The 11,355-nt window shown below is 41.5% G+C and overlaps 1 protein-coding gene across 1 annotated transcript in view; it reads right to left on the bottom strand.

The window, feature by feature from the left end:
- Nucleotides 1-2,737, bottom strand: part of smg1 (SMG1 nonsense mediated mRNA decay associated PI3K related kinase) — a 179,823-nt gene extending 177,086 nt beyond the window's left edge. The window contains exon 1 of the mRNA XM_046069927.1: nt 2,512-2,737. Within this exon, the coding sequence (XP_045925883.1) occupies nt 2,512-2,588 (77 nt within the window). The 5' untranslated portion in view covers nt 2,589-2,737. The remainder of the gene's footprint in view (nt 1-2,511) is intronic.
- Between the last annotated feature and the right edge of the window lie 8,618 nt (nt 2,738-11,355).

Genomic DNA, 11,355 nt, shown 5'->3' with positions numbered 1-11,355 from the left:
AATCCCTAGGAGGAGTTCGTTAAAGTACGAAGTGTGTAAATCATCCAAAAATGGCCGTAAAATTCAAAATGGCCGACTTCCTGTTGACTTTAGGCTATGGGTTCTTGAGGCTTTTTTGTGCGTCTTGATACGATACATGTCCCCAGAAAATTTCGTACATGTAGGTTGAACGTGAACGAGGGGCTAATCTTTTCCAATTTTCTAGGTGGCGCTAGCGAGTCATTTTGCCACGCCCATGTGCGAAACTTGTAGAATACGAAATTTTTCACCGGTTCTGACATGTTTGCAAATTTTGGTGAGTTTTCGAGTATGTTTAGGCCATGTCAGTTGAGCCTACTTTGCAGAAAAAAAATTTTTTATATATATATATATATATATATATATATATATATATATAATCTTAGCAAATTCAATAGGGACGGTCGTGCTCGGGCCCTAAATATATATCCTTACAGTTTCAATAGGGACATCATTTTGTATTTTATTAATGCTGTCAAAACACATAACTACGAATGTTCCAATCTGTGCAACTACAATATGGAAGATTACTGTTCATTGATCGGTTTTATGGGTTACACATTAAACAGTGATTACTGCAGTAATGGAGCACACAGTAAGTGTTTTCACTGCGCAGAGCCGCAGCGTTATACCTAAAGACGGACACAGATTTTATTCTGGGCTGAGGATAAATCCGCGATGTGCAGAGATCTGTCCTTACATCAATGATAGATTGATCATAACAGCGTCATGTACAAGATCATGTTTGGGTAAAAAACTAATAGCCTATCTAACCGGGATTTTAAAGTTTTTAAAGATAGATATGTGCTTTGAAATCGACAGTATGAATGAGGAAATGAAACCGTGTGTCAGACAACCGCCTCAGGCTCCGCAGGAGGGGAGGAGTCAGAGAGAAACTGACGGTTTTCCAATTTATCCTTATCCTATCCTTCACAGCATCAGTTGCCAGAGTTACTCATCTAGGGATTATCTGATCTCACTCTCTGAAACAGAAAACCCAGAGTTTCCCCTCATCTCAAGCTTAATATACTCAATTTTCACTAAACCCACTTTCTGAAACAGGGCCCTGTTCTGCATGTCAACTGATGTAGAAATCTGTTACCATTAGGTAGGTGGTTACACTAAAAAAATTTTAAAAAACTCCAAAAGCACAAAAGTTATTCAAGAGTAAAAATGTTAAAAACGCCAAAACAGTAGGAGGTATAGGCTACAGCATTTAAGTGATGTAGCTAGATGGGTACACGGTCAACAAGTAACATGTAGGCTATTTATGTCAGTTGTTTTCATTTAAACTGCCATCCTTTTAATTAAAGGGCACTGCTGAGGGCGCAACTGTGTGTACACTTTGTCACGATCAGTCATGTTTTTTGTTCACTTTTGGCATCATGCACTTCCATGCACCTGGAACACTGAGGTTTGAAGTCGGCTATTTTAACTTGGAAACTTCCCAGTTCCGAGCAGTCTGGAAAGTAGCAAGTGAACATAGGACTAAACTTAGTGCTTGTGGCCTAGAGTGGCACCTCTCACAAAGTCAGAATTTAATTAATTGCTGGCCCTGTCATTGTGTTAAACTGTGGACATGTAAGTTTCAGGTCCTTCTTCAAAATTATTTACTAATAGTTTGACAAACTTTCAAGACAGGGTCTCAGGTTTTGGTAAAGATGTAGGAGCCAAGGCTCTTACCATTTGAACTTATTTTATGGCCACACAGGGCCATTACGACCCCTAAGGGTCTGGACTTAACAAGTACTTACTAAATACTTAACTCCAGATTTTACAAATGTCTTGAAGTGAGGTTATACATGTGAAGCTAACTAGTCTAATGCTACAATAATTGATGTGCCGAATTTGCTATTATTTATAATGAGTTCGGAAAGTTACAAGAACAACACTGTCATACATCTTTATGTAAACGTTTTAAAAATACACCCGGAAGTTCCCTGGTAAGTTGATAACGTTCAAGTAGGTTGGCGTCTTCCCCATGCTAGCGGGCTATCGTTAGCCAGCGCAAACAGTATCATGGTAATGCTAACCAGCCAAACTAGCTCATTAAGAATGTCTATCACCTTGTGGACAACGCAAATTCAAAATCGCTCATTTGATTCATCATCGCGGTTCATGAGATATCATTATCGTTTTTGCTAACATGTCTCGTATCGTTTGCTGCCAACATTTAGCTAATCAATGCTGTCTAAACAAACTGAGCTAACGTTAGCGCCGGGCTCTGCAGCCCGCGAGGCGGGCTCGAAAACATTCAACCCTGGATAAAACGCTATGACTTTGTGTAACGTTGTGTTGCTTGGCAAGCTATTGAAAGATCACGCTATAACAAGACACCACATTCAGACAAGTGTGAACATTTAATGTTATGGTAAATACACAAAGCCTTTCCCTCCTATGTGACCACAACTTAATAAAGCAGCCTAGCATAAGGTTAGGCCCAAAGACTCCCCGATTTATTTCAACCAGCCTCCCGCGGAGCAGAACACCAACCTGGTCTGCCAGTCATTCCAGTGTGGCTGCAGTTTGTGGGCGCCGCTGAGCCGAGACCCCAAGGCTTTACGGCTCATTACCTTTTAGAAGGCTGCATGACCCGCTGGCAGCGGTAACTCTGTCTCTCTTCAAACGTTACTTTTCACTGCAATGTTTTGTAAAGTCTTCCTAATCGATTAGCAACTTGTCGTAATAGCTAGCTTAGGGTAGTGTTTCTTCTTCTTTGAGCTTCTTCTTCTTCTTCGAGTTTTAAAGGCGGTTGGCAAACCAGCGTATAGGTACAGTACCGCCACCTGACGGAATGGAGTGTGGAGCAGAAGCTCGGTAGGAAAAAACTGATTTCTGGCCGCGGTAGTCAAAAAATGTACATGTCTTTTCCTAAACACTTTCCCTTGACCTCGATGGAAACCGTTATGAGTTTAAGGAAAGATGTAATGGGGAATTCATAAGGACTTAGGAAAAGACAACAATGGTGCACAGAGAATCCAACTGCAGTCCACTAAGCTAAGTATTTACGCAAAAGCTGATGTAACATTGATGTGGTGGTGAAACTTTACTATTGAACATTATAAATAAAGACATTAGTAGAGATGGAATGGAAACTCGTACAATTCAGGATTTCCATGTGTAAAATAGACTGAAGATAAACATTAAAAAGTATTTTAAAAATAGTGTCTAAACATAATAAATAAACAATAACATCATTGAAAGGCAATACAGTACTGACTTTACAATAATACTATACAATACCAATAGTGTTCCAAGCCGACAGAGTGCAAGACCACGGACATGGTTAGGCCTATTTTATTTACAGTCCATTTATGTAGTCAACAAAGTGAAGCAAGAACACTGATAAATGTGGTAGAATATACAAATATAGTTTGTATTTATTGGCTTAAAATAATAATCTTAATAAAAATCCCTACTATGGTTGGGCACTATGACCCTAAGGGAGGCTGATTTCATTGCATCTCTGCCGAGCTGCTGAGCAACGTTACTACGCACCAGAGTTGCTCACAAGTCTCTGAGCAAGAGTCCAAGACAAGTCTCAAGTCTCTGAGAAAGAGTCCAAGTCAAGTCTCAAGTCTCTGAGCAAGAGCCCAAGTCAAGTCTCAAGTCTCTGAGCAAGAGTCCAAGTCAAGTCTCAAGTTTTTGAGCTAGACTCCAAGTCAAGTCCCCTGAGAAAGAGTCCAAGTCAAGTCTCAAGTCTCTGAGCAAGAGTCCAAGTCCTCTGAGCAAGAGTCCAAGTCAAGTCTCAAGTCACTGAGCTAGAGTCCAAGTCAAGTCCTCTGAGCAAGAGTCCAAGTCAAGTCCTCTGAGCAAGAGTCCAAGTCAAGTCTCATGTCACTGAGTTAGAGTCCAAGTCAAGTCTCTGAGCAAGAGTCCAAGTCAAGTCTCAAGTCCTCTGAGCAAAAGTCAAGTCTCTGAGCAATAGTCCAAGTCAAGTCTCAAGTCCTCTGAGCAAAAGTCAAGTCTCTGAGCAAGAGTCCAAGTCAAGTCTCAAGTCTTTGAGCTAGAGTCCAAGTCAAGTCTCTGAGCAAGAGTCCAAGTCAAGTCTCAAGTCCTCTGAGCAAAAGTCAAGTCTCTGAGCAAGAGTCCAAGTCAAGTCTCTGAGCAAGAGTCCAAGTCAAGTCTCAAGTCCTCTGAGCAAGAGTCCAAGTCAAGTCTCAAGTCCTCTGAGCAAAAGTCAAGTCTCTAAGCAAGAGTCCAAGTCAAGTCTCAAGTCCTCTGAGCAAAAGTCAAGTCTCTGAGCAAGAGTCCAAGTCAAGTCTCAAGTCTTTGAGCTAGAGTCCAAGTCAAGTCCTCTGAGCAAGAGTCCAAGTCAAGTCTCAAGTCACTGAGCAAGAGTCCAAGTCAAGTCTCTGAGCAAGAGTCCAAGTCAAGTCTCAAGTCCTCTGAGCAAAAGTCCAAGTCAAGTCTCAAGTCTCTGAGCAAAAGTCCAAGTCAAGTCTCAAGTCCTCTGAGCAAAAGTCCAAGTCAAGTCTCAAGTCTTTGAGCTAGAGTCCAAGTCAAGTCTCAAGTCTTTGAGCAAGAGTCCAAGTCAAGTCTCAAGTCTTTGAGCTAGAGTTCAAGTCAAGTCTCAAGTCTTTGAGCAAGAGTCCAAGTCAAGTCTCAAGTCTTTGAGCAAGAGTCCAAGTCAAATCCTCTGAGCAAGATTCCAAGTCAAGTCTCAAGTCTTTGAGCTAGAGTCCAAGTCAAGTCTCAAGTCTCTCGGGGTATAATGAGTGTTGTATCACCTGCTGTGTCCAAACCTGGCTACTTATAAAACTGCATGGCTATAAGTAATTCTGTAACTGTAACCTGTTTTTCATTTACAGAGCACCACCATGTAATGTGCAATGCAATTAATGACAGCTTATTAACTAGCCTACTGTAAGTCAACAGACTGAACTTAACTACGTTTGCTTGAGGTAGGGAAGGGGATCTTTTAGTTGGCTATGGAAAACACTAGTCTAGCTACAGTGAAAACCATTGATATGTCCTATCTCTATAGTATTTCAAAACAAAATCAGTACCCATAGAACGTAGTTTACAGTGAAAACTAAATGCCATAGTGTCTCTGTTAATGCTATTGTACTGGTGTGTCCTTCAATTAATTGACCAGATGGATCTTGGAAAATATTTTAGGAGAGAGAGAGAAGCAGGAGATTGGCAGGGCAACTGATTCTGGTCTACAGGCCTAAGGAATGTGGGGTGTTTTGTTTTCTTCTAACAATAGGCATTTGTTGGCAGGTCTAGGCACCAAGGTATAGCCTAATCTAATTTCTTTCATATTTATTATATTTGCTATATTTTGACCCACTTTACTTTCTACATTTAGTGGCTGTAATAAAATAAAAAAATATGTAGATGTTGCCTAACTGTAGGCTAGGCTGTACATGAGGATATACACACGTGAAAATGTAACAGAATCAAAGCTGCAATCAACGTTGGGCGGGCCCTCGCACATGTAGCGCGTTGAGGTGTGAGGTGGCCACGTTTTGTCTGAAACGGCTTACTTCCTGTTACCAGTGGGTGGCGCTATGACGTTGATTCTAGACCTCTGCTGGTGTGGCTTTGAATTTGCCTCGCGCTTCTGGCGCTGCACAAAGTTGTTAATCATCACTTCCCGTGCCCCCTTTGTGGCGCTGCATAGCACTTGGTGCTATTACTGTAACTGAATATTGGCATGTAGATGTGCTTAGGCCGGGACTCTTATGAAACATGTCAAGTTTGGTACAGATCTGGGGTCTCATTTATAAAACTGTGTGTAGAAACGAGTAGTGACGTCACTGGCTGGAGTTACACACACACGCAAGACGTGGATTCCCCTGTTTGAAAAGAGAGTAAACCAAATTAATTCCACTTGTGTTTAAACATTTATTTAGGCTACACAAACAGTCCACTCACTTAACGAGGCTGCCGATGAGTTAAAAGAAATATGACTGTGGCTTGTTGTAAATGACAATACAATAAAGTTATTTTTCCATAATGTGTTTTTACAAGCAGCGCATCACATCCAAACGCTGGCGCATAGCATTTGGCTCAATAAGGCAACGAACATGATAACAATAGGCAATAAGAAAGTATGCTCTCGTATTTGCTCGACTGATGCACTGAAAACGGCATCAATTTAAATGTAAGTTGTCCTCCTGTTCACCTTATTTATGAGAATAAATTTCAATGCTTGCAAGTATTTGACCCGTCGGGTTCATTTCAGTAGCTAACGACTGATCGTTAGACCAAGGTGAACAAGGTGTGGAGCTGGACATGGCTAGAAATAAACTACACTTGATACACCTACCATTACCTCTAAAGGAGGCAGAGGAGTAACTGAACATCTGACACACCGAGCAGGAGAGGGAGAGAAGCCATCGCTAGGTGCTAAGTTAAAATACGGTAGCATTAGCTACCAAAACTCTTGTAAACAAGTATGAGATTTATTATTATGTATTATGATGAGACAAATAGTCTTTAAGGTGCTCAGAAAAATACAGAAATTTGAACAGCTTCAATTCCATAACAACTGAGCAACTCCATCTGCTGAGGCAGTCATGTGATATGATCAGAAGCTCCAAACCAGATATTAAACAGACCTTCAGTTGAAAGTGTTTTATCAAATTGCTATCAATATCAAAATCAAATTTTGTTTTACTCTGATTTCAAAAGCCTAACCAAAGTCTGGGGCCGGGATGAGCATGACACCTTGTATTCAGTCTGTTGCATTTTGTCTACGCAAAATATTTACTGTTGTTGTCCCCCATAATTAACCAATCTAACAAATAAATAACCTTTATCCTGTGCACTTAAGTGACATGAGATATCACATCTGATGACTCACTCTGAGAGCAGATAGTGACTGCATGTTATTCTGCTGTTGATTCAAAAGCCCGCCTCACAACCCCTCCATCCCCTCTCCTCCCATTCTCTGTGTGTATCTCTCCCTCTGCTGGCTAATAATACCTCTGTTCAAGCCTGAGCATACAGGCCTTTGATGGAGCCGGCCACTCTAGGCTGTCGTGCGTCAGCCATGACGTCAATGTATCCAAACAAACAGGGCTCTGTGTGGAGGAGAAGCCGACTATGGGTGGGCTAGCTGGGTCTGTTAGCTGCTGCATCCCCGCCTGTAGCTTTGCTAGGTATCATAGCACCGTGAATGGCATTGAAAAAAACAGAAACAAAAATGCATGAATGGAGCATGCTGGGCAGCAGAGAGGAAGGGGAGTCTATTTCTGCCATTTCCATACTGCACAAATTGTCTTTCTGTTCTTCTGATATACAGTTTTATTTTTAATCAGCTCTGGAAGTCTTGTTTCTAACACAGTCTCCATCATGTGTGCTCTACATTCTGCAACATTGTTTTTTTCAGCGCACTGTTCTTTGGCACTGTTCTTTGGCACTGTTTCCGATCAATCCGCAGTCACAGCATAATGCTGATAAGCCACAGTTGACTACACTGTCATACGTTATTTCATGTTATTGAGATCAACATTCATGATTTTTGTAGTTGACTCTTTTCAAATAATTCCTCATTCGGCTATTCAGCCTTAATGCATTCACATTTGAGCGAAGTGAAAAAACAAACAAAACAAAACTCTTCTGTTTATGATTCTTGCTGGCATGTAGCCCACAGTCACCACAACTTTAAAGACTTTGCTGTAAACTGAGTAAAACACCAGAGCGATTTGGATTTTTTGTGACTTTAATCTCAGGTAATTTCTGAGTTTTATTCCTGTAAATTTACCACTTTCATGTTGGAATTTATTTCTCAGATTATTACCCCCCTCCCTAGCTCTATAGTTTGTGGACATGTAAAGTAGTCCATTTAAATATGTGAAAACATTTAGAACAGAATAATTCAATAATACAGATGGGCTAAATCTCATAAATTGTCCCGTTAATGAATTAAGATCTCCTCCCTAAATCACAGAGGCTGCAGGGCTACCTGTATGAATGTAATGCTCAACCTCATTTCAATTGAACAAGTGGAACAAGTCTGGATGGACTTCTAAGCTTATAGCAGCAAAACTATTATTATTTGAATAGAATATTCAACTATATTCTCCAGTTCCTTGAACCAGCTGTCAACATAAACAGAAACATCGGCTCTGACGGGGGCCCTGTTTCAGAAAGCAGCCTAAACAAACTCTGAGCTTATCCCTGAGCTCTGAGTTGACTGAGCCTGAGGTCGGTTCAAGAACAGCTGATCGGAATTAGTTCAATTGACTCTGAGTGTGTTGAACCTGATAGAAGCGCGTGCATGGGGGGGAACATTATATTTATATTAAAATGCAGGAGTTTACTCATAGATCTATGATTGTAAAGTCACAGTCTGACCCAGTAGGTTAGCCTATTCATTATTTTTTTGGAGTGGAAAATGTGTCTGTAGGTTCAAACTGACTGTAAAGTTTTACATCTATTTTACATTAATAAAATAATGCTCATTTCGTATGTTATGAAATTATGTCAAAACACGTTCAAATTATATGCAGCTAATAATGAAAAATGCACTATGAAATTACATTTGTTTCAGCTGCATCAGAGACATCCTCACTCATAAATATTCACAGCATCTACAGCATGATAACTGAGTACAATATGAAAGATTACTGTTGAAACAGTGATCAGTGCAGTAATGTAGCTCACAGTCAGTGTTTTCTGTCCACACTGTCACAGTGTTATACCTAAATTTTTATTCTGTGCTGAGGAAAAATCCACGATGTTCGGAGATAACTGTCTCTGTCCTTACATCATTGACAGATTGATCATAAAAGCGGTCATGTTCAAGATCATGTTTGGGTAGAAAACTAATAGCCTATCTAACCAGGATTTCAATGTTTTTAAAGATAAAATGCGTTCAGATATGTGCTTTGATATCATAACAGTATGAATGAAAATGAAACGGTGTGTCAGACAGCGGCCTCAGGCTCTGCAGGAGGGGAGGAGTCAGAGAGAAACCAACTTGTCCTGTGAACACACAGCATCAGTTACCGGAGTTACTAGGGTTTATCTGATCTCAGTCTCTGGCTTAACTTACTCAGAATTTTCACCAATCCTGTTTTCTGAAATGGGGCCTAGGACTCTGACTCCAGGGACAACAAAGACACAGCGGGTTCAGGAGGGGACGAGGGCCCAGGTAGAGATAGGTAGATGTAATATAGCTATAAAATGAAATAAAATAATCAATTTTTGAAAAGTTAGAACATTGTTATGAAATGTTATTTCACCCTGCTTCTTCAATCATTTTTATTAAAATGAAAATAACAACCCTGTCTCCTAGAAAGGGTTGAAAAATAGATCACAATCTACAGAGTTCATACTCACACTAATGAATGTGATTGTCTTTTCAGAGACCAAATCAGAATCGGAATCAGAATCGGGTTTATTACCAGGTACATTTTCACATACGAGGAATTTGCGAGGATTACGAGGAATTGGTACAAATTGGTCCTTACAGTACACATGAACATAAATATAAATATATATAAAAAATTAAAAAGTAAGGAGATCAAAACACTTACAAATATACAAAAAATACAATAATACTATAATACAATACTGACAAGTATGTGCAAAAGTTCACAACATGAGCATAAAGCACAGTTGAGCGTTATTGTAAAGTGTGAGGTCAGGAGTGTGTATGAGTGTGTGTGTGTGTGTGTGTGTGTGTGTGTGTGTGTGTGTGTGTGTTTGGGGAGGGGGCCATGAGAATCAGTGACAGAGGGGACCCGGGCCTTGTTGATGTAGGCCACTGAAAGAAACTGTTCTTGTGGCGAGAGGTTTTGGTCCTGATGGACTGCCGCCTCCTGTCAGAGGGGAGAGTCTGAAACAGTTTGTGTACGGGGTGGGAGGGGTCAGCTGCAATCTTTCTTGCTCGCCTCAGAGTCCTGGAGGCGTACAGGTCCAGAAGAGAAGGAAGATTGCAGCCAATCACCTTCTCTGCAGAGCGAATGATGCGCTGCAGTCTGCCCTTGTCCCTGGCAGTGGCAGCAGCGTACCAGATGGTGATGGAGGAGGCCAGGATGGACTCAGTGATGGTGGTGTAGAAGTGCACCATCATTTTCTTTGGCAGGCTGAACTGCCGCAGGAAGTACATCCTCTGCTGGGCCTTCTTGGTGAGGGAGGTGATGTTCAGCTCCCACTTGAGGTCCTGGGAGGTGATGGTGCCCAGGAAGCGGAAGGAGTCCACAGTGGTGACGGGGGAGTCAAACAGGATGATGGGGGAGGGTGGGGTTGGGCTCTTTCTGAAGTCCACGACCATCTCCACTGTCTTCAGAGCGTTGAGCTGCAGACTGTTCTGGCTGCACCAGGTCACCAGATGGTCGATCTCCCACCTGTAGGAACAGTCAGTTGACGTCCCTCTCCAGGATGGCAAGAGAGAGGGAGGAGGTGGGGGATGAGAAGGTGGACTGTGGCCGATCAGTGGTGTGACGGGGGATGCTGTCAGGTTTGTCTCATTGTCTTTCAACACGACTAACTGGTTCAACTTGTTGGCAAGGCGTGAGTCGTTCATGGAGTGGGGTGATTTAGGTTAGTAGCTGGTAAACTGTCTGAATCCTCTCCAGACAGAAGCAGAGTCATTCCTTGAGAACTGGTGTTGTAGTCTCTCTGCATTAAGCTGTTTAGCATCTTGTCGGCCAGCATGTGCTGCACATCGTGAACGTTGGTGTGCGGTGCAATGTAAAGGCCGAGCAGAAAGTAGCTAGCAAACTTGCGGGGACAGTGTTGCACAGTGAGCGCACGTTGGAGAGAAATATTCCTGGCGAGTGGTGTCCTCTTCGGTGTAGTCGCACCAGCGTGTCGGACCTCTTATCTCTCCTCCTGCGTCTCACCGCATGAACAGCGAAAAGTGAAGCCTTGACCAGAATGTCCAATAATTTCACTGATGACAGAAGAAATGAAATCCGCTAGTGTTGTTCCCCTGATGTTTATGACCTCCTCTCTGGAGAAAATGCTCCAGGTATCACAGAAAAATGCAAATGCAATGTTAACAAACATAAAAAAAAAACCAAACAGAGCGCACCAAAATACCATGGCTGCCCTGAGCAGCGCCATCTTGCACATGAATGTGAAGTGGACACTGCTGAAGGACTGATCTTAATTGGTTATGAGGAAAGGAGGGATGGTTTAGATTAAAATTTTAGAATATAATACTAGTTTTTATGTTTAACAGAACATCTTCCTAAGAGTTAACCTCATGGTGCATTTTGTCTATGTTTTAGGTCTCAGGCTCAGGTCACCACAGAATACGATGTGATTTGGTTCATTTTTATACATTTAAGAAAAGACACAAACAAAAAGACCGTGTAGGTTGACTAACATTTATAGAACCAAGGTGTTCAATATTGAATAAAAGAACATTAT

Source organism: Micropterus dolomieu, linkage group LG02 (genome assembly GCF_021292245.1).
Source record: "Micropterus dolomieu isolate WLL.071019.BEF.003 ecotype Adirondacks linkage group LG02, ASM2129224v1, whole genome shotgun sequence".
In the NCBI taxonomy this organism is placed as follows: domain Eukaryota; kingdom Metazoa; phylum Chordata; class Actinopteri; order Centrarchiformes; family Centrarchidae; genus Micropterus; species Micropterus dolomieu.
Note: the sequence above shows the minus strand (reverse complement) of the source record. Positions and strands in the feature narration are given on the sequence as shown.